Genomic DNA, 23,614 nt, shown 5'->3' with positions numbered 1-23,614 from the left:
ACTCAATGGGCCTACTGTCTTAACATTGAGTATGGTGCTAAGTAAGGGTGGACACACACACACACACATGCACACACACACACACTATATATATATATATATATATATATATATATATATATATGTAGAGAGAGAGAGAGAGAGCGAGTGTAAGGTTTCCATTTTTTCGCAATAAAGAAAAGGTGTACAAAACTAATTAAGAATTTAGAATCCACAAACTAGTAAAAACTACAATGAAAATCATTGCATTTGTTATTTTAGAATCTTAAGCACAACTTTAGTTCAGCCTTTTTTTTTTCGGACTTGAATTAGGATTAAAATTGACCCCCGAAACACTTTGAAAGTTTTCACAATCCCCTAAATAAATTAAATAATTGAAAGCCTTTGTAGATATTAAATTGCATGTGTTAGAAGATATTAAATCACATGGCCTATTTTATTACATGCACCATATATTTTCCAACAAAGTAGTAAAATGAGACTAAAGTTGGCAGGTTGGAAAATCAAGCTAGGCAAGTGCTAGGGAAGATATTTAGGACATGCTCGAGATTTCTTTAGCAATACAAGGAACCTAGAAAAGCTGTTTCGGGGGGGGGGGGGGGGGGGTGTGTGGAAGAGATGTGCTTAAGCATTGCCTCCTAATTGCCAGAAAACTATGAATAGGCCCTTACTCTTCACAATTTTTCTTAGACTCGGAGACCTCGACAAAATCTCTTTAGCGTAGAGAGAATCATCTGAAAGGTCACCAAGAGAGCAATACTCTAAGTGATTAATCGAGTTTATTAGTTTAATCCTTGTAGATTAGTGAAAGACAAATAAAATTAGGTTTATTTATATAATTATCTTATTAATTAGAAAAGATATGGATTTTCTTTGATAATAATTAACTTCATTATATCTATTTAAAGTATTGATTATAAGTAAATCAACCTAAGAAACTTATGGGATAATTTTTGAAGTTAGACTACAAAGTTAGGAAGCTATGATAAAAATATCATAATTAGATATTTAGTTTGACTAGTTACTAGATTTAAAATTCTCTAATTTTAGAAAAAAATTAAAGAGAATAATTAGTAAATCAATTTAAAAACTTATGGGATAATGTTTAAGTTAGATTACATGGTTAGAAAGCCATGATAAAAATGTCTCAATTAGATATTTAGTTTTACTAATTATTATGGCCAATTTTTTATTTTTAGTAAAAAATCAAAGGGGATAAATCAACTTAAAAACTTATAAGATAATTTCTAGAGTTATATCACATTGCTAGAAAGCGATGATAAAAATATTATAATTAGATATTCAATTCTACTTATTACTAAGTTTAAAATTCTCTTATTTTAGCTAAAAATTAAAGAGGATATTTAGTAAATCAATGTAGAACTTATGGAATAATTTTTGGAGTTAGATTACACTATTAAAGAAGCCTTGATGAAAATATTTCAATTAGATATTTAGTTTTACTAATTATTATGTTCAAAATTCTCTATTTTTACAAAAATTAAAGAAGATGATTAGTAAATAAACCTAAAAATTTATGGGAAAAATTTAAATTTAGACTATATCATTAGAAAGTAGTGCAAAATTATTTTAATTATATTTTTACTTCTACTAATTACTATATCCAAAACTCTATGTTAAAAAAAAGGGATAATTAGTACATTAACTTAAGAAATTATGGGATAACTTTTAAAGGTAAAATACAATGTTAGGAACCTATGATAAAAATATATCAGCGAGATATTTAGTTTAGATATTTACTACATGTAAAATTGTCTATTTTTAGCCTAAATTAAAAGAAAAAATTTGATAAATTGACTATAGAAATTAAGGGGTAATTTCTAGAGATGCAAACCACTATCCAAAAGACGAAAAAAATACTTTGATTGAATGTCTAATATAGATAATTATTATGCCAAAATTTGTATAAATTTGGTTATAGATTGAAAGAAAAATTAGCAACCTAACCCAAAAATTCACACGATAAATTTTAGGGCGAGGTATTAATTCACCAATGATAATATATATCATACCTAAGAGGATTACTTATAGTACTATAATCCAATAAAAAAGCCTAGATTCAAGAAAAATTAAATTAATTAGGTTAGAAAAAAGATGTCTTGGAAAATCTTAGGGTAAGCTTTTGAGTTTCATTACTTTATGTAATGGTTAAGAATCCTTTTATAAGGATAAAGACAATGGTTCCCAAAAGAACATGTGCAAATCATCAGACAAAGGAGGAGGTCATCGCGAAGAGGGCTAGGGCCACTCATGACAATGAGGCTGGTCTAAGTAATTTGCTAACATATGAGAGCATTTGGGTCCCTGACCCACATCAAATCCTAATGTTTGATCAATCCAAGGTGGACCTTTGATTATTAAAACTCCTATAAATTAGTATGTCTTTAAGTTACAATTTTGCATATGTTAGGAAATAGATAAGTACTTAGAAAATATTAAATTGGCTGAGAATGAAAGGACACCTTCCAAGAAACATCATGCACTTGTTTGTTAAGTTAGGAATTAAATGTTTTGGTTAGTTTAGAACTAGAAAAGAACTGATTGATCATCCTTAAGATAGTTTGTTTAAAGACCGTCTCTAATTTCTTGATATATTTTCACTTCAAGTGATGAGCAATGAAGGCGTTTTAGCCAATATTAAGTCGGCTACCCCCGTGGACAAAAATTCTTTACTCCCTGCATATATATGTCTTTACATATCTTAGGATATCGTTTTTTATCCTAGGGGATCCACCCGGTTGTATGGGCGGTTAGTTAGGGTGTATGGGCACACAAACTTTTGGGTGATGGCCTTTTTTGCCCTCAATTATGAATAAAGGAAAGGGTGCCATTTTCACCCATGTACAGGTGTACTTGAGACAAGAGGAGTGCTGGTCATGGTTATTAGGGTCATTGTTTTCTTGATAGTAACTTGTCTTATGATAAAGAATGTTTTCAATGCTCCTTTCAATACTTTGTTTTAAGGAATCACTATTACTTAAAATTGAAAGGAGCCATTATTTTAAGTGTCAAAAGAGTGTGGTAGTAATTAGAAATAAAGAATCATGTGTGAGTGCGGAATAGTAAGTAAGGATTGACTAAGATTGACGATCATGGGCAGGTGGATCCGATTGTTCGGGTAACTATCCATCCTCACATGTTAATGTTGAATAAACTTCTTAAGTGGAAGAGGAGTCTACCAATGGATGTGCCCTCACTTGCGTAAAGGAAAAAAAGTGTTGTAAGTGGATTCCTTAGCCCATTTGCAAAATATATAGGGCCAAAGTTTTAGGTCTTTGAGGTTTTATCCCGTTTTTGCTTGCAAGATTGGAATGGGTCTTTTTCTAGGGCTAAAATCTCAAGCCATTGCCAATGTTAAGGGTCTGTTGCCTAAATGTTTCTTACTTAGAGACTCTAATTTTTATTAGGCTTAGAGACCTGTCAAGGAACTCCATCATGACTTTAGCGTCTATGGGTTGGGGACCTCTCAGAGAGAGAGAGAGAGAGAGAGAGAGAGAGAGAGAGAGAGAGAGAGAGAGAGAGAGAGAGAGAGAGAGAGAGAGAGAGAGAGAGGGAGAGGGAGGGATATTGGAGAGAGAGAGAGAGAAGAGAGAGATGTATAGATAGATAGATAGAGAGAGATCTGTATATAGAGAAGGAAGGAGAGAGAGAGAGATAAAGAGATAGAGAGAGAAGGGAGAGAGAGATTGAATATATATATATATATATATATATATATATATATAGATAGACAGAGAGAGAGAGAGAGAGAGAGAGAGAGAGAGAGAGGGAGGTTGAAGGAGAGCAAGAGAGTGAGAGAGGGAGGGAGGATGGAGAGAATGGAAAAAAAAAACTCGCTCCAAAAGATCAGTCCATATCAATCCCAGAAGGTTATGGAGAAAGCTATAAAATGTAAGAAAAGGGAGGGGAAAAGCTCACTCCAAAGCTTGCTCCAAAAGCTTGCTTAGTATCAATTCTCACAAGCTTCTCTTTCCGTCTCTCCCTCTCTCTCTCTCTCTCTCTCTCTCTCTCACACACACACACACACACACACACACAATATTGTTTATAAAAATCTCTTTGCAAACCAATGGAAAAAAGAGCTAGATTGGAAATCTATGCAAATTTTTAGCAATATTTGAGGAATTTATCAGTTTTTACCTCCAAATTTTGTTGTTTTTTCAAAAAAAGCCAACGGCGGGGAATTTTCAATTTTAGCTCTTAAAAATACACTAAAGGTCGGTTTTCTATGAACAAAACGGGCGAAATAGGGCCCTCTCATTCCCAAAATGCATTCCCAAGCCTTGTACATCTTGGGAGTTGTTCCGTCTTCCTAGGCTTAATCAAAACGCCAAGAAGAATGGGGTCCTGATGGGACGGAAGAATAGCAGAATGGGGAACCAAATGGTATGAAACAATCAATTTAAAATTGTGATTGTTTTTTTGAAAGAAATAGTTGGTTTGGGGCATTTCTTTTTGAGCTTTGGTGGGGGAAGGAGGGGTCCCTGTCCAACCTCTTCTATATAAACTAGGGCCTTGGACCCTTTCTCTCAAGCTCTTAGCCTCAAGGCTTCAAGCCTCAAGGGTCAAGGCTCAAGTTCCATCTCTCCCTTGCTCTCAAAGTCTCAACCTCACCCTCTCTCTCTCTCTCTCTCTCATCTCATCATAAGATTTTTTATTACGTGAATGTGGGCCCTTGGGTCCCAACAAGTAGAATGATGAATCATCATGGTGGGACTACTGTATTCTTGAGTGTTGGGAAAGGTTGGCAATGCAAGTAAATGGAAGTGTAAACTATGCCACTTGAAAGGCAATCCGGCACAACCAAAGTCCACGCTCAACTCCTTAAGCTGGAGGGACAACAAGTATCAATATGCAAGGAGGTGATGGATAATTTGTTGAAGGTATTTGAGGTGAAGGATGCCTTCATCAAAGCCAACAAACTAGAGAAGGAAGTGGACAAGCCAAAGTGCCCTGCAATCAATCCCAACAACTTGTTTTTCCTCCCTTCTACACCTTATTCATCCATTTGTGGTGATAGTAATGCAGCGATGGCAACATCATTTTGATCAACATTCACAATTACTAGTACTACATGGTCTTCACCCCCAAACCTCACCTTCTACACCTTATTCATCCATTTGTGGTGATAGTAATGCAGCGATGGCAACATCATTTTGATCAACATTCACAATTCCTAATACTACATGGTCTTCACCCCCAAACCTCACCAACCCATTCTGCATGCCACTTGGGATCCAAAAAGGAAGGAGGATGTGGATGCAAGCATTGCAGCTTATTTTATCATGATCACATTCCCTTCATAAAGGCTCAATAAGATGTAATTCCATCTTTTCATTGCTCAATGTTCAATCCTCTCATGAGTCATCTACATAATATTTTAGGAGTTATAAATAATGACCGGTTTAATTCTAGATTCTAATACCTTTGTCTCACCTATGTGTTACCTCTCATGTGTAAGTCAGAGTACTTGGAGGCCCTGCACACTACTATACTTGATAGAGAGAAGATTGTTGTGGAGATGACTACCTTTAACATGAAGAGATAGTTGACAAAGTATGAAGAGATAGTTGACAAAGTATAAAGTGACCCTCATTTTGGATAGATGGACCGACACTAGGAGAAGATATATTCATGGCATTGTTGCCTATTCCAAAGGGGCATATATTTTTACCACTCCAATGAGGCTACAAAAATAGAAAATCAACTGATATCATTGCGGGAGAGTGGGCCTCTATCGTAGAGATGATTGGGCGAGAGCTTGTGATAGGGCTAGTCACTAATGGAGAGACGTCAAACGCGACATCGAGAGCTCATCGGGAGCTATTTTTGAAGGCATGTACCCTCACATCCCGATGTAGTTTTTTATGTCACATTGCCTTAACAATTGCCTAGAAAGATTTTGGCAAACTGCATTGAATAGAGCCTCTCATTGCATCTATGTCCAAAGTAATCTTTTTTGTCAACAACCACAATGTCCTTTGTGCTGAGTTCTTGAAGTGGTCCGATGGTAAAGTTCTTATGAAGTATCATGAACCCACTTTGCCTAAAACTATCTTTTGGTAAGACGTTTTGTAGAGTGTCAGAGTGCATTGTGACAACTCTTTATCAGTAATGGAGTTTGCAGAGACTTCCCATGCAAGTATAGCCACAAAGATCATGTGGACACGGAAGGTAAAGGTTCTTGAGTTCTGGGAGTCTCTTAAGACTCTTGACAAAATGGTAAAATCAATGATCCACTTGCTTAGAGTGATGGATGGTATGCGGCCATGCATTGTCAATGTTTATGAAGCAACATATCGCATTTGTGTTGGATCTAGAGTTTGAAGGTGCATGACATGAGCATCATGGAGAGGTAAATACACATTGGAACACTATCTTGAAGAAGCTTCACCATGATCATGACATGCAATGAAAAATCAAGGATCAACTTGCGGATTTGCAAGGATCATTTGGGATTTTTGATATCCAAATTGATAGCACCAATATTTTCTCCTTCTTGTGGTGGAAAGGAAAAGGTTAAAGTGGAGCAATTGTGAGTGCTTATAGCCTCATTGCATCGAGAAAGAGGAATCAACTTGGAGTGGAAAAACCAAATGACGTTGTTTTTGTCAGTGGAAACTTATGAATTCTTTACAAGTCAGCATCCAACATGACAAACCCTTTTCTACAGTGGGAGATGGAGGCAAAGGCAAAGGTGCATGGAGAGGCATAAAGATCTACGCATGAGGATGAACCTATGTATGAAGATGGGGAGGATATTCATGACATCTAGGACACCACTATGGATTGGGGGAAGCAGGAGGCTCTTTGAATCTTACGCGAGGGTGAACATGAGGTGTGGGTCATGAATCATTGGTCATTGTATTTTGTTTCCTTAGACCCTCCCACTTTTGTATTGCCTCCACGTATCGTTTTGTAGCAAGGTGTAGCGTTATCTGGACTTGTGAGCCATCATCATGATCTATCATCTTTTTGCTCCAAGCCTTTGTGTGTACTTTGGACTCTATTCAAATTTAAGTTAATATTCTTTCTATGAAGAATCAAGATGCATTTGTAAATTATGATTCACGACTTGTGTTGTGTGTAGTGCATTTGCAAAGGTGGTGCAACCAAAGTGGTTCGAGCTAGAAAGTGGTCTATGCCAAGCGAGGGTTGCAGGCAGGTGCAGTGCAGAAGGCTAGGGAAGGTTGTGCCAAGGTCCTGGGCAGCCAAAGGGTAGCGAGAATGTATGTCTGAAGTGGTTCTTTAGGCTGAAAGAGCTGAAGGATGGTCTAATCGGGATGACAAATGAAGGTGCCCAAAATGCCGAGTCAGTGATACGAAATGTAGTGCTTGATGTGCTCTAGAAGTTGGTCTAGACAGATTGTCAAACGGAGCCCCAGTGTGCAAGATATTGAAGTACAAACTTAGAAGGTGTTGTAGATCCCTGACAGGCAGGGTAGGTGAGGACAAGTAGCCCAGGTAGATGTCAGCAAATAGATGCATAGAGCTTGAATTATGGAGCATGCTTGTCTTCTCGGATGCGAATCGGAGCTCGGGATAACAAGTTATGATCAGTTGAAGATTTTCCAGGGGCCAGGTCTGTATCCACTTGCCCACATTGAAGAATATGCCATCTAGCATCTTTTTGATCTTGCCAAGGTTCTCGAAGATAGTATGCATCATGTGGAGCTAGCACAAATGGACAACTCGTCAATCAGGTTCTTGGTCCCAGCAAGATACAGTAGGACGAAGTCGGGAGCTAATGTCGAGGAAGGACTTGGCAAATTTTTTTACCTTTTTTGTAGCCTCCAATCAATGGCCCGGGGAATTCAAAGTGCAGTGAGCGCAGGGGATTTTAAAGTCAATGACAGGTTCCGTCGGCCGGGCTTTGTGGCTTGGCAGTCTGACATTGGAGCAGTACATGGGTGCATGGGGAAGGAAGGCCCGAGATGGAGTTTTTTTTATACCCTTTTGGGGGGTTTTTGTGAGCTTGAGGGGACATGGGACCACTGATTGCCATGTGGACGGGATTGTCCCACATGCGACGACATGGCCCCCGGCCTCATGGTATACAGGCCATAGCGTGGAGGCCTTGGAGAGTGTATGAAGGAGTGGGGAGCTCCCCACCTGTTGGCTATGGCGGAAGGCGTGGGCGGCCCTGTTGGGCGCTGCCCGCTGGTTTTGGCCAGGAGGGGCAGCACCGATGGCGCGCGCCGCGTGAGGAGGGGATAGCCAGTGGTGGTGAGCTGCTTGCTAGTGGTGCATTCAGGTGACGTGGCATGACGCTCCCAATGGGGGCCGAGTTCACACGGGTGACAGTCCCGCCCCGTCTTTTAAAAGAAAGCCCTCCCCCACAATTAGCGATATCGCTAATGGTAGGGTAAGGGGCGCATCCCAAAGGGGTAAAGAGAGGGCCAGAGCAGACGGGTCTAATGCCAAGGGGGGTGTCCCACGGCAGTAGAGTGAGCCAGAGAGAGAGAGAGAAAGCCCGAGGGCAGACATGTGGACCAAGTGCAAGGGGGCCATTTCAAGGCCGGCCAAACATAGGTGAAAGCAAGGAGGAGCTAACCGGGCGGCCAATCAAAGGGATACAAAGGAGAGAGCAAGGGCAAAAAGCAAAGGAGAGAGTCCGGCACCAAGAGGAAGGAGGAGGAGAGAGAAATAGAGAGAGAGAAGGCTGGAGGGAATCGGACAATAAGAGGGTCAAAGCTAGGCCAAAGAGGCAGTGTAAGCTAAGCTCCCCAGAAGGGGTAAAAAATGAGGAAACAATAAGAAGATAAAAAGGCATAGGGGGCAATAGGGACATCGCTAATGCCCCCCCCCCGGAAAGAGAGCAGAGAAAAAAAGTAAAGCGGTTTCCTCCTTCCTAAAGATGCCAAATCAGGGTACGAGATGGACCAATGAAGAGATAATTTCCAAAGTTAAAGGCCCCCCCCCAAAAAAAAGTCAAATTTTAATCAAATTAGGGGTTTTTTGGTGCCGTTTGAAGCCTGCAAAGTGGAGTTTTCTGACAAGCTAAACCCTTCATAATTTTTTCTTGAAAATGGCCATAGTGATGGCAGGGCATGCCTGTGTACATGCCTTTTGAAATGCAATCAACCCATTGTTGCCCTGTCTTCTTGTTGCTTCCCCTTCCCCCCTTCTCTTTCTCCTACTTTCATGTTTCCCTTCGGTGCCGGCTGTGTGGAAGTGTTTGCCCCCCAGACCGACGGTGTTTTGTGTGAGAGTGAAATTGAGCGGCTGTGTGCATGTGTAAGGGTGGAGACAAACTGTGGCAGTAGTTGTGCTTTGTGTGGTGGATTGTGGAGTGTGTGAGCAGTGAAAATTGAGCAGGTGGTGGTGTGCTAGTGTAAAGTGTTTTCTTGAAGGTGTTTTCTGAGAGGATAGGGGTGTTGTGGATACCCTGAGCTATAGAGAGGCCCTTGTGTTTGTGGCGGGTGTGTTCCCCCATTCCACCTCTCCATCTTCTGGTGCCCCCACAGAGGATCACACTCATTGCTCCTAGTTTATCGAAACGAAGCAATTTTTTTGCGTTGGAAGTCATGGTGGCAAGAAGCTATGGACCGATTTTCACAGGCGAGGAGAGTCCCGACGAGTGGATGTCGGATTTTGAGCTATATATGCTATTGTTGCGTATGCCGCACGAGGATAACAAGATGCAGACCTTTCCTTTGGTGATGCATGGTGAAGCTAAAGTATGGTGTGAAGCGTTGGAAGGCAAGCCAAGGCAGGCATGGCCGGCTCTACGGGCAAGGTTTCTTCACGACTTCCACAAGGAGGTGTCCCTAGTTGAGATGGATGCGAAGCTGAAGGCGCTTAAGCAAGATGTAAGTGAAGAATTCAATCTGTTTTTGGGTCATTTTGAAGAGTGTTGGGCAGAAGTAGCGACAGCCATGCAATTGGCTAATGGAGACTACTTTAAGCTGGACAAATTCATGGCGTGTCTGCATCCTAAGGTGAGAGAAAAGGTCAATTTTGAGAGCCCCAAGAATTACAATGGTGCGGTAGCAATTGCACAATCAAGGAGCAAAAAGATAAAGAAGAAGATAGAGGAGGGTGTGTCAGGCTACGAGACGATGGCCCATGTTCAACCGTAGAGTCTGAGGGAGGCTATGCATGAAGAAAATCATGGAAAACGAGGTGTAGCTGTTGTGCCACAAAATTGGGTACGCACTGTGCAAGATTTGTCCGAGCAAATGCAGGAGTTGCGGCTCAGTGTCATGGATAGAGGACAACCAAGAGTAGCAAAGGGCAAGGTAAGGCCGTTGCTAGGTAGATGCTACAATTGTGGAGAGGAGGGGCACTATGCACCCAATTGTCCTCAACCACAAAGGGAGAGAGGAGGCATCTACCCACTTTTTGGTAGAGGTCGAGGTCAAGGGAAATTCAATGGTCCAAGAGAGCAAGCGGTGGAGAATCCTGTGAAGCCAGCCCCACCGAACGGAGGCAAGGTCCCAAGAGTGAACATCATCGGGGTGGATAAGCAGGATGTCAAAGTTTTGGTTAATAAGAGAGCAAGAGTTGAGAGAGAGACAGAGACAGAGAGGGAAACTAGAGCTCGCAGTGTCATTCCAAGGGTAAGACTATAGGAGGGCACGGCCCTGGCCAAGGGCTGATGGATACACATGCGGTACAGGGGCTATATATAGGAGGGGCAAGGGCCTATATATAGGAATGGTTGGGTGGTTATTTGCATGTCTATCTCCCTATGCTGTTTCACTGGTATCAGAGCAAGGTGGGAGAAGAAAGAAGGGAGCTATGGAAGAGGGGAGATGGAGGTCTCGCATGAAGTTTCTCTCTCTCTCTCTCTCTCTCTCTCTCTCTCTCTCTCTCTCTCTCTCTCTCTCTCTCTCTCTCTCTCTCTCTCTCTCTCTCTCTCTCTCTCTCTCTCTCTCTCTCTCTCTCTCTCTCTCTCTCTCTCGTTCAGGATGATTCGCATGGCGAAGCATGACTTTTGTCTTGTCTATGGAGGACACGAGTTGCAAGGCTATGTGCATGGATGTGGGAAACTGCCCCTACAGAACCAAAGAGGAGGTCACGCGGGAAGGAACCCTATCATGCTTGGAGAACCCTATCATGCGTGGGAAACAACCCTTGAAAGGTCAAAGATGACTGTGGGCAGGGCCGCTAAGCCGAGAGGGAGCAAGGGCTCGACCTCCACCAAATCAGGCAACGAGAGGCTCTTCGGTGGCACCCTCACCAACACATCAGTTTTCGACACAGGCCGAAGCCCGAGAGCCATGATAGGTGGCGCTCCATCAAGACCTGCTCTCGCTGTGCCACTGGGCTGCCATAGCTGCTGCTTCTTTTCGTTAATTTTCCCCTCTCCACACGATGGGCACCCCAAGGCCAAAGGCCTTAGGGTTTTAAACCAATTAAGGGAGGGTCCCTACCAGGCACACACCCAACAGTTGTAGTGGTACTATACGGGATAGAACAAGGATGCAATCAAGGACATGGGCAACGGCTGCCCAAGACTACTCAAGGCAGCATGTAGATTTCGAATTTCCTGTCAAGGAGGTATCCAAATTTCTAAATTTTTGTTGGCACAATTTTACCAAAGTGGTTTTTGACAGGGGAACTTGGCCGAGTCGGTTATGCGGCATGCCAGATTTTTCTCGCAAGGGTATCAACAATATGAAGATATGATTGCCGCATACACGGACAAACGCCATGGTCATCAGGTTTGCCATTTCAGAATTCCAAAGGTTTTCTTTAATCCCTATGTGAAGATATTTTGCAGAATTCTACGGATAGGTTTCCGAAAGTTACTTTTTAATGCAACGGCAAGGCCTGCTGTTAGTTTGGCTAATAGATCCCAAGCTGTTCGGCATGGTCGGATTGATGATTCGCAAGGCCGATCCTAAAGACAATTCTCAGAAGCCGGCAATCAACAATCACACATTCTAAGGATTTGAGAAAGATAGTAAGCCTATTTTTCTTCAATCTTTAAAGACTGTTTTTATTTATTAAAAGGAGCAAGGCTCATCGACAGCTGCTCATGGCCATGAGTTGTATAACCCAACTTTGAGCTTTGAATTGCTCACAAGTTTCCAGTTTGTTTGCGCATCGGGCAAGGCCCTTGGCAGCAACAAGTAGAGCATCCCTTGAACCAAACAATAATGTTTGGAACATAAATTTTTGATTTTCTTCTTGATTGCAACTCATTCGGTTCTTACGACGGCAAGATTCGCCGGCAGGTGTGCTTAATGAGGTACGCAGTTGATTTTTTGTTTATTGTCATCTTCATAACTAGTTACACAATTCTGGCCATATCTCTACATAAGGTAATGTACGAGACCGGCACTTAGCATACATATTTTGATCATCGACCATGAATTGATGTAATAACAATAGGGCTATCAATTGCTTATGAAGCATTTGACCTCGATGGAGCATGTATCACCTCTATTGCATATCTCTAACATGCATCAAAGGTGATGCAGTTTCCCCACTCCAAGCATAGGCACGGACTCTGACAGTTCACATAAGCACTCAAATTTTGTTGCATACATTAATGGCAAGGGATTATTTTTTAATATCTCAAGGAAACATGCATGGCCTCTTACTGGACTTGTTGAAGGAAGCAAGTTCCTCGGCATGGCCGACTCCTTGTCACAATTTCTACCGCTGACGGAGGATGCTTACCACATAGTACTGGTAAATTTCAATTGAAATTGCTCGACACGATCGATTCTTTTTTTCATGGTATCTACCACCACAAGCTTTCAACACAAACATATTTATGTGAAGCAAGGCTTCAATCTACGACTGTTACATTGAGATTTTTCCCGTTTGGGGTATGCTATGAGCACACGCCTTTGGGGAATTTCTCCATATGCCTGCAGGATATTTCAGGCCAATTTCTCTCATACAACAGAGATGGTTATGATCTACATTTGAGTGATTTTTTAGCACTCATGATCTACATTTGAGCGAGTTTTTCTTCCAGCATCTCCAGACAACTGGTTACAACAAGATGACCAGGTTAGACCATGTTCAATATTGTTTATTTTTCCATGTTTATCTATTTACATTGGAAACTAATGCTTTTGTGCAAAGCAAAGTTCTTTGTTGACAATTTTACATGAAGCAAGGATTCTCCCTTATGCCAAGGTACTGCCCAATGACTTGGAATCACGGGCAGTGGCACACAAGTTTGAAAAACTGGCAAAATACGGAATATCACCAGTTTAGACTGTGCAAGGCACTAATGCTTTTGGCTCTCACATTTGAGGCCATTACTCTCGCCAAGGGATTAACAATCTGTATGCACGGCATGCTAACCAGGGGATAACCAGGTGGCATGAATTCCGCCGCTTCAGAGATTACGCTTCCGCTATCACACCAAACACTCTATCACGGACAAATTAAGTTCTAGATTGTTTAAATTTTTGGTTGCTATCAACGCACAATACCACAAGCAAAGTGCCATATTAAGTCATTTTTGTAAAGTCACGACCCCATACATGGTAAGTGGGTCAAGCTATGGCTTGTGTTTTCTGTTCCCTCTCTCGATGAGAGGTCAGATTCTCAACCTTGAACACTAGTTATGGTGGGGTTGTTAATTTGAGAACAAGTCAAGGACTTACACTTGGAAGTTACTTTCACGGAAAGTGAAAAGCGGTACTCTTTCAGGTACATCTTTGTCGTGATAACGCGTTTAAGCATGTGCATTCTAAATGGAGTCTACACACTAGATGGTTCCAAAAGGACAACAATGTGCAAAATCATGATGTTATTCTTGATTTCATTGAACCTCCTACTATACCGTGTTTTGATCAAACAAACAACTAGATCCATGACGGATACCACTTTGGAAAACATCAGTATTCTTATGAAAAGATCCTACCACTTTTTTTTTCGCGGACAAAAATGCTTCTCCAAGGGGGGAGTAATGTCATGCCAAGGGTAAGCCTATAGGAGGGCACGCCCGTGGCCAAGGGCCAATGGATACACATGCGGTATAGGCGCTATATATAGGTATGGTTGGGTGGGTATTGGCATGTCTATCTCCCTATGCTCTTTCACGCAAAGGCAAAGAGAAGGTGTATGAAGGTAGAGAGTAGCCCGAGCCTAGCAAAAGTAGGAGGCGTCGCAAAATCAAACAAGCGGATTTCCAATTAGGGCATGGCCATCCCGAGTACAATCTGGTAAGTGATGTTCAAAATAAAAAAGCAAACATTACTTTTGGTCAGCTGTTAGCTTTAAATCCAAAGTTAAGGAGGCAGTGGTCCACCAGTGTTAGCACCAGGCTACCGAGAGCTAAGGGAAATGTGCAAGCGGTGCAAAACATGGCTTGAGGGTAGGTAACCCCACTGATGTTCTTCCGCTAGTGGATGCTGTTATAGAAAAGAGGATGTAGGTATAGGCCTACATAGACGGTGGAGTGCAGGTTTGTGTCATGAAGGAAGCAGCAATGAGAGAGACGGGAGTCAAGGCAGTAGTCAAGTCAAATGTGCGTATGAGGATGGCTAATCATACTAAAGCTAAGTGTCTTGGTGTGGCTTAGGATGTGAAGGTCAAGGTGATGGGCATAGAGTGCTTGATAGACTTTTTTGTGATGAAGGCAGGAGATAATGCTTATCCATCATTTTGGGTAGGCCATGGCTTTTGGCGATAGGTGCTAAGCAAGATTGGGAGAGCAAAGTGTTCACCTTGCCTGAAAAAGAGAGGGGAAGGCAGATTGTGCTTGATTTGAAGACCAGGGAGAGCAGTTCTTGTCCTATGGCAGTTAAAGATGAGGGTGACATGACGAGCTACGAGTACGAGACAGAGACGGGTTATGATGAAGGCTACACTAGCACAGAGGAAGAGAAGAGTGAGGGCGACATGATGAAGATAGATGCAGGCTTATTCGGGGTCACCATAGATGACTCCCCACCTAAAGAAGAAGGTATGTAGCCTCAAGCTCATGGTTTAAGCATAGAGGAGGTTTTGAGTATGTTAAGTGAAGATTTGACCAAAAGTGAAAAGGAGGGTTATGTTCAACTGTGTGAGTCTTATCCAAACGTATTTGCAATGGAATACAAGAATTTACGCGGTGCAAAAGGGTAGAGCACAAGATTGTTCTCAAAGAGATACATAGGCCTAAGGCACAAATGCTGAGAAGACTAGGGGAAATCCAAAAGGAGGCCCTTTGGCAGGAGATCAATAAGTTGCTAGATGCAGGCATTATATACCCCGTGAAAGAGTTAGAGTGGGTCTCACTAGTGGTTATAACCCCTAAAAATAATGGGAGATGGAGAGTGTGTGTCGACTACAAGCCATTGAATGCAGCGACCAAGAGGAATCACTATCCATTGCCATTTCAAGGCGAAATCTTAAACCAGGTGGCCGGGCACGAGAGATACTCGATTATGGATGGTTTCTCAGGGTATTTTTAGATAGGGATTGCACTCGAAGACCAGTTGAAGACCACATTTCATATCTCCATGGGGTTGTTTTGCTTCTGCAGGATGCCGTTCGGATTGGTAAATGCATATGCCACCTTCCAAGATTGAATGAATAGGGTATTTGGTCCATATTTGGGTCGATTTATCAGGGTCTTCATGGATGACATAGGCTGCTACAGTTCAAGATTGGAGCACCTATTGAAGCTGGAGTTATTCTTTCAAAGGCTTGATGAAGAAGGAGGTCAGCTGAACCCCAAGAAGTGCAAGCTAGCACAACCTCGAGCACAACTGTTGGGTCATGTGGTGTCGCAAAAAGGTATAGAGGATGATCCTGACAAGGTACATGCGTTGGTGTTGATGGAGCCACCATCAGATGCTCAAGGTTCGGCTTCATTTGTTCATAAGATGAAGTATCTATCATGTTTCTTTTGGATGTTATCGCAATATGTACATCCTCTTCAAAAGAGAGCTCAGCAAGTGCATGATTACGAGTGGCATGAGAAAGCTCATGAAGCTTTTGATAGGGTCAAGGAAATTTTGTGTCAGTTACTAGCGGTGTGTCCTCCCAATCGAGAGGACGACTTCTATGTGTCTATGATGGTGGACACAATTGCTATTGGAGCGGTTCTACTGTAAAAGGTAGGGAGAAGCTACAAGCCGATATACTTCGAAAGCACGGTGATTAGCCCAGGAGAGGCTACCTACACCGAGGCACAGCAATGGGTGATGGCTTTGGTCTTCGCTTGCAAGAAATTCAAGGTGCATTTAATTGCGCGTAAGTTTTTTGTGTTGACACCTAATACTCTATTGCCAGAGGTAGTGTTACATTTGAAGCCAAGAAGGAGGATTATGAAGTGGGTGTTGGAGCTACAAGAGTTCGAATTCGAGTTCAAAGTAGATCACACGAGTCGATCTCACTTGGCAAACATTCTTGTCAGCAAGGCCGAAGATTTACCAGCCTATCCAAGGGTCGTGCGAGATGAAGCTAAGGAGGAGCCTGATTTGGAGAATGCTTTTACAATGTGGTTCAATGGAGCGTATCGAAGGGTTGTACAGAAGGCAGAAGGAGGTGTGGTGATACACGACAAAGCTATATTTTTGAAGGCGTATGATTTGGAGGATGTCCACACCAATAATGAGGTGGAGTATCTCACTCTACATCTGGGTTTAAAGCAATGTATATAGTTGGGCATTTCGAGATCGGAGGTGAAAGGAGATGCATTGCTAGTCATCAAGAAATTGTTAGGCCAATGGCAGGTAAAATGGGATTCTTTGAAGCATTGTTTTTTTCCATCAAAAGAATGCTGAAGTCTTTTGAGGAGGTTCAATTCAAGCATGTGAGAAGAGAGCCGAACCAAGAGGCAGATCAATTAGCAAGTAGCAAAGTGTAGGTGCATGTTGCAGGTTTATATGTGGCCCCAACCACTTATGCAAGTAGAGAGACTCTAAGAGATTGAAGGGTTTTTGGGTACATGGTAGTATTAAGAGGGTTTGTCCAAGTTGAAAAAGAGAAGAGTGGTACAGAAGGCCCACAAATTTACACTCACAAGTGAAGATCTCATGAACTATAGACATGATGGAGTGCTTAGAAGGGTGCTGTACAAAGAAGAGATAGGAATGGTCCTTGAGCAATGCCACGAAGAAAGTGGACATCAGGGCAAAGACCAGGTTCTATTTTGAGTGCTTAGAGCAGGATTTTAGTGGCCTTCCATCGTGAAGGACGTGCATTATTAGTGCAAGACGTGCCACAAATGTCTGACTATAGGTGATAGACAACTGATAGCAGAGTCACAAGGTGCCATCATCGCACAAAGTTCTTTCTAGAAGTGGGGTCTGGATGCCATAGGTCTTCTCCCAAAGTCTACGAGCGGTAAGAAGTACGTGGTGGTAGCCATTGACTAAGGCTTACAAGGTGGGTCGAGGCCAAGGCTGTGAAGGAAGTAAATGCTAATGTGCTGGCTCAGTTTGTGTTCGATAACATTTGTTGCCATGGGTGTTAGTTTCTGATAGGGGTCAGGGGTTTAGAAGCAAGCTCATGAGTGCATTAGTGGAAAACTAAAGATTCAGCATCAGTTTTCCTCACCCTATCACCCCCAATGCAATGGTCTAGTCGAGAGTGCTAATGGGCAAATCATCAAAATGTTAACAAAATACTTGTATAAGCAGGAAGCTGAGTGGGAAACAAATCTAGAGAAGTGTCTGTGGGCGTATAGGACATCCTATAAGGTAGTTGGAAATTTCACTCCATTCGAGCTAGTCTATGGTAAGGAGACTGCGTTGCCGATGCATGCACAATTAGGTGATTTGAAGGGTATGTGGCGTGTCAATGCCACTCAATGAGGAATTCTAAAGGATCGGATAGCCAGTTTGGAGGCTTTGTAGATGGATAGAGAGGAAACAACAGAGTACTATGTGAAGCAGAGAGAGAGGCGGATTGCCAAGGTCAATCAGAACCTGCTAGACAAGAGGATAGAGGAAGGAGACTTGGTCATGAAGTACGAAAGCTACCTGGATTTCACATTCCACAAGAAGTTCAAGAAGAAGTGGACAGGTCCGTATAAAGTGCAAAAGGCCTTTCCAAATGGGACCTATCATTTGGTAAGAGCAAATGGCAAGCTTCTTAGAAACAGAGTGAACGATACTGCTCAAGCTGTATTTTGAGAGGGATTTAGTGCCCGAGGTGCATCAAATTGTAGTCAAGGGGGGTGGGCAACCCACCTAAAGCATGCGGAGTGCGAGAGAGAAAAAATAGAACTTTTTTACCTACCCTGTACATAGAGTTATGGTTTTACGAGTGCTTCCAATTCTCAGTTTGGTGTACCAGTTTTAAAGTTTTGTACATATGCTTTTGGTCGAAAATAAATGCTCAACAAGGGGGCTGGGCAATGATGGTGCAACCAAAGATGGCCCAAGGTTGAAAGTGGTCTATGCCAAGCAAGGGTTGCAGGCAAGTGCAGTGCAGAAGGCTAGGGCATGTGCCAAGGTCCTGGGTAGCCAAAGGGTAGCGAGAATGTATGCCTGAAGCAATTTTTTAGGCCGAAAGAGCTGAAGGATGGTCTAATCGGGATGACAGATGAAGGTGCCCAAAATTCTGAGTCAGTGCTCTGAAATGTAGTGCTTGATGTGCTATGAAGTTGGTCTAGACGGCTTGTCAAACGGAGCCCCGGTGTGCAAGATACTGAAGTACAAAGTTAGAAGGTGTTGCAGATCCCCGACAGGCAGAGTAGCTGAGGACAGGTAGCCTAGGTAGATGTCAACAGGTAGATGCATAGAGCTCAAATTATGGAGCATGCCTATCTTCTCGGAGTGCGAATCAGAGCTCGGGATAGCAAGTTATGATCAGTTGAAGATTTTCCAGGGGCTAGGTCTGGACCCACTTGCTCACATTGAAGAATATGCCATCTGGCATCTTTTTGGCCTCGCCAAGGTTCCCGAAGATAGTATGCATCATGTGGAGCTAGTACACATCGATAGCTCGTCAATCGGGTTCTTGGTCAGCAAGATACAGCAGGACGAAGTCGGGAGCTAATGTCGAGGAAGGAGTTGGCAGGTTTTTTTTACCTTTTTTGCAGCCTCGAATTGTGGGCCCGAGGAATTCGGAGTGTAGTGAGCACAGGGGATTTCAAAATCAATGACAGGTTCCGTCGGCTGGGCTTTGCGGCTTGGCAGTCTGACATTGGAGCAGTACATGGGTGCATGGGGAAAGAAGGCCCGAGATGGAGGTTTTTTTATACCCTTTTGGGGGTTTTTGTGAGCTTGGGGGGACATGGGACCACTGATTGCCACGTGGACGGGATTATCCCACATGCAACGACAGGGCCCCCAGCCTCATGGTATAAAGGCCACAGCGTGGAGGCTTTGGAGAGTGTATGAAGGAGTGGGGAGCTCCCCACCCGCTGGCTATGGCGGAATGCGAGGGCGGCCCTGTTGGGCGCTGCGTGCTGGTTTTGGCCAGGAGGGGCGGCGTCGGTGGCGCGCCCCCCGTGAGGTGGGGATAGCTAGTGGTGGTGGGCTGCTTGCTAGCGGTGCATTCAGGTGACGTGGCATGGTGCTCCCAATGTGGGCCGAGTTCACACGGGCGGTAGCCTCGCCCTGTCTTTTAAAAGAAAGCCCCCCCCCATTAGCGATATCGCTAATGGTAGGGTAAGGGGCGCATTCCGAACGGGTAAAGAGAGGGCCAGAGTAGACTGGTCTAATGCCAAGGGGGGTGTCCCGTAGAAGTAGAGTGAGCCACAGAGAGAGAGAGAGAGAGAGAGAGAGAGAGAGAGAGAGAGAGAGAGAGAGAGAGAGAGAGAGCCTGAGGGCAGCCATGTGGACCAAGTGCAAGGGGGCCATTTCAAGGCCGGTCAAACAGAGGTGAAAGCAAGGAGGAGCTAACCGGGTGCCCAATCAAAGGGATAAAAAGGAGAGAGCAAGGGCAAAAAGCAAAGGAGAGAGGCCGGCACCAAGAGGAAGGAGGAGGAGAGAGAAATAGAGAGAGAGAAGGCTGGAGGGAATCGGACAATAAGAGGGTCAAAGCTAGGCCAAAGAGGCAGTGTAAGCTAAGCTCCCCAGAAGGGGTAAAAAATGAGAAAAAAGATATAAAGATAAAAAGGCATAGGGGGCATTAGCGACATCGCTAATGCCCCCCCCCCCCCCCCCCCCCCCCCAAGTGCAAAGAGAGCAGAGAAAAAAAGTAAAGCGGTTTCCTCCTTCCTAAAGATGCCAAATCAAGGTACCAGATGGACCAATGAAGAGATAATTTCCAAAGTTGAAGCCCCCCCCCCCCCCCCCCCCCAAAAAAAAAAAAAAAAAGTCAAATTTTAATCAAATTAGGGGTTTTTTTAGTGTCGTTTGAAGCCTGCAAAGTGGAGTTCTCTGACAAGCTAACCACTTTGTAATTTTTTCATGAAAATGGCCGTAGTGATGGCAATGCAATGCTGTGTACATGCCTTTTGAAATGCAATCAAGCCACTGTAACCCTGTCTTGTTGTTGCTTCCCCTTCCTCCCTTCTCTTTCTCCTACTTTCATGTATCCCTTCGGTGCCGGTTGTGTGGAAGTGTGTGCCCCCCCCGGACCAACGGTGTTTTGTGTGAGAGAGTGAGATTGAGCGGTTGTGGGTGTGTGTAAGGGTGGAGACAAATCGTAGCAGTAGTTGTGCTTTGTGTGGTGGATTTGTGGAGTGTGTGAGCAGTGAAAATTGAGCAGGCGGTGGTCTGCTAGTGTAAAGTGTGTTTTTGAAGGTGTTTTTCGAGAGGATAGGGGTGTTGTGGATACCCTGAGCTATAGAGAGGCCCTTGTTTTTGTGCCGAGCGTGTTCCCCCATTCCCCCTCTCCAACGGCTATTGTGCGAGACAATCATGTATAATGTTTAAGGAGTATATCTAAATAGGATTCTACTTGGACTAATGGGTGTGGCTCTCAACTAACATATAGATTGAATCCAATATAAATTAAGAATATTTTAGGTTTACAATATAGACCCCTATTCCTGTTATGCCGTCCTTTGTTATGCCGTCCTTACCCCCCTCAGTGTGTCAAAAACATTCTTAAGGCCCCCTTTCCCGTTCCATGTAGCCTTGTGCGCACGCACACACACACACACACACACACACACACACACACACACACACACCCCCCCCCCCCCCCCCCCCCACACACACACACACACACACACACACACATATATATATATATATATATATATATATATATATATATATATATATATATATATATATATATATATATATATATATATATAGAGAGAGAGAGAGAGAGAGAGAGAGAGAGAGAGAGAGACAGAGAGAGAGAGATATGTATATACACATATAATGTGTATATATATATGTGTGTGTGTGTATGTGTGTGTGTATATATGTGTGTGTGTGTGTGTGTATACACACACACACACACACACACACACACACACACATATGAGCTTCAAGCTGCTGCTAGATCCACGTGATAGAAAGAATGAAGGGGCTCGTACCTCCTGCACATGACAAAGAGACAAGTGAGCATTGCACATACCTACCTAGGTTGATGGCAGAGAACAAGGCACACACAAAGAGAGAGAGAGAGAGAGAGAGAGAGAAGACCCCCTTTCTCTTTGCTCTTGTGGGCTCAAAAATACCCCCTCAAGACCTGCATGCATGAACGACTCCATCCACTTTGAAAACACCTCAAGTTGGTTTGATGGAGCGCGCGCGTGCACACACACACACACACACACACACACACACACAGAGAGAGAGAGAGAGAGAGAGAGAGAGCCAATTAACATTGTGGAATTCTCTCCCCCATAGCGGCCTGCACGGCCATTTGGTGGTCTACACGAACCTCTCTTTTTGCCTTCTTTTATTAAGAAACCGGCAACTTAAGTAGATTCTCCCTTTCCCTCATTTTTGAAAATTTAAAAGACATACTTAGATCTTTTTAAACCAAGTAGTTCATTTTTCTCTTACTACTAACTGACATTATTTAATTTTCAAGTGGTTCGCTTGTGAGCCGAACAACGTTTCCTGAACCATATTAACCTGTCGCGCTTTTTGTGCTAGTTAGCAATTTCACATCTTCGAAAAGTTGGACGTCTTGTAAATTTTTTACAAATAATATCAAAATTTGTCGGAGGTTGTACATTTGGATTCCTTGTTTCAAGTGCTTTCTATTGATATATCATACGTCATAGATCTTGGAAATGTAGCTCAAGTTATTGTACTAGTTAGCATATGTCAAAATTGTGCTAGTTAACATTGTCCGGGACATGAAAAAGCATGACATATTAACATGCTTCCACCCGCATACCAACATGATGTGTGTCCCTGCCCTGAGTTGTGAGCTTTTGAGAGAACTGTAGCGCAAGCCGTGCCTAACGCTCCCGAGGTAGCTCCCATAGGCTATGTAAGAAACATATTGATCTCGTGAGCGCCTCTACTACTAGTGGGGGTGCGGCTGCCTCTGCTCTAATAAACTCATGCGGAACTGTGGCTGATCGTCCTAGATATCATGGAGATAAGTGGCCTGTCCATGCCTCGCCATCCATCAATACGCCCATGAGAGAGAGAGAGAGAGAGAGAGAGAGAATTGTCGTAGAGACCTCAAAGATCTATTCAACGAGTCTTGAACTCTAGTCCTGCTATTCTCAAGAGGGAATTGGGAGGAGAGAGAGAGAGAGAGAGTATATGATGCAAGTGTACAACATCACCACTCAACACACTCAAAAGTGCACCCTGCGATTTATAATTGCACCATTTTGAGAAAGCATGTAATAGAGACTCCTTGCATTGCTTGTATGTTATACGAGTGGCTCAAGTTCCCATAAATCATTACACTTGCCAAGATTTTGGGGAGCGTTCCATGTCCAGCAAAGAACTTGGGCAAGGTTCTCTCAACAATAAAAACTCTTTATTTTACTTCAAAAATGAATTGCAGTGGGCAAAGCATGCAAAACATGCCCCTTTGAATGAAATAAGAGATCTGATCTCATCATCTACGCTTCAGCTTGAAGATTTCCACACTTTGCCTTCTAACGATATCACCATCACTGACACATCATCGTGATACTTTCGCCTGTCCCCTTGAGGGATGTCCAAAAGCTCATGAAAATCCATGCCTTCACAAGAAAACAACACATAAACTATGAGTACCTGCTGATTTAGAGAGACCCATACCAAATGCTTATTGAGCAAGCAATAGCCCAACACAAAGCTTAAGTTAATCCCAACACTTCGGCGAGGATAATGGGCAGTACACATTACTCTTACTGCTACACAGAAGGAACAATTTTCAGCCACTGCCTAATTCAAACTAAGAGTTCAACTCAGCATAAAAAGGAAGGAAATTGAAAATATTGATGGCGTGTGGGTAGGGGTGTGTGTGTGTGTGTGTGTGTGTGTGTGTGTGTGTGTGTGTGCGCGCGCACGCGCGCACATCATAGACTCTGGGCCCACTTCAAACTCCGGAGTCTATGCTGTCAAGGGTGGATAGGCAGCAAATTCTAAGTCCAGCTCTTGTTGCAAAGTGATTTGAGGAGTGGTGGCAGGCTCCCAAGCCGATACTGCATGGAGACAAGGAAACCTTGCAACACATCCGCATAATATGTAACGGGGTGCAGGCAGCGCAAAGTACACAGACATACACACACACACACACACACACATACATATATTTGCATATATATATATATATATATATATATATATATATATATATATATATATATATATATATA

The 23,614-nt window shown here is 43.0% G+C and overlaps 1 protein-coding gene across 1 annotated transcript in view; it reads right to left on the bottom strand.

Moving 5' to 3' along the window:
* Positions 1-22,634: 22,634 nt before the first annotated feature.
* LOC147424576 (putative protein phosphatase 2C 4) overlaps positions 22,635-23,614 on the bottom strand; it is a 43,447-nt gene continuing 42,467 nt past the window's right edge. Inside the window, exon 4 of the mRNA XM_086500634.1 lies at positions 22,635-22,996. Within this exon, the coding sequence (XP_086356760.1) occupies positions 22,881-22,996 (116 nt within the window). The 3' untranslated portion in view covers positions 22,635-22,880. The remainder of the gene's footprint in view (positions 22,997-23,614) is intronic.

The sequence above is a fragment of the Adiantum capillus-veneris genome, chromosome 25 (assembly GCF_014529385.1).
Source record: "Adiantum capillus-veneris isolate H3 chromosome 25, ASM1452938v2, whole genome shotgun sequence".
NCBI classification, from domain to species: Eukaryota; Viridiplantae; Streptophyta; class Polypodiopsida; order Polypodiales; family Pteridaceae; genus Adiantum; species Adiantum capillus-veneris.
Note: the sequence above shows the minus strand (reverse complement) of the source record. Positions and strands in the feature narration are given on the sequence as shown.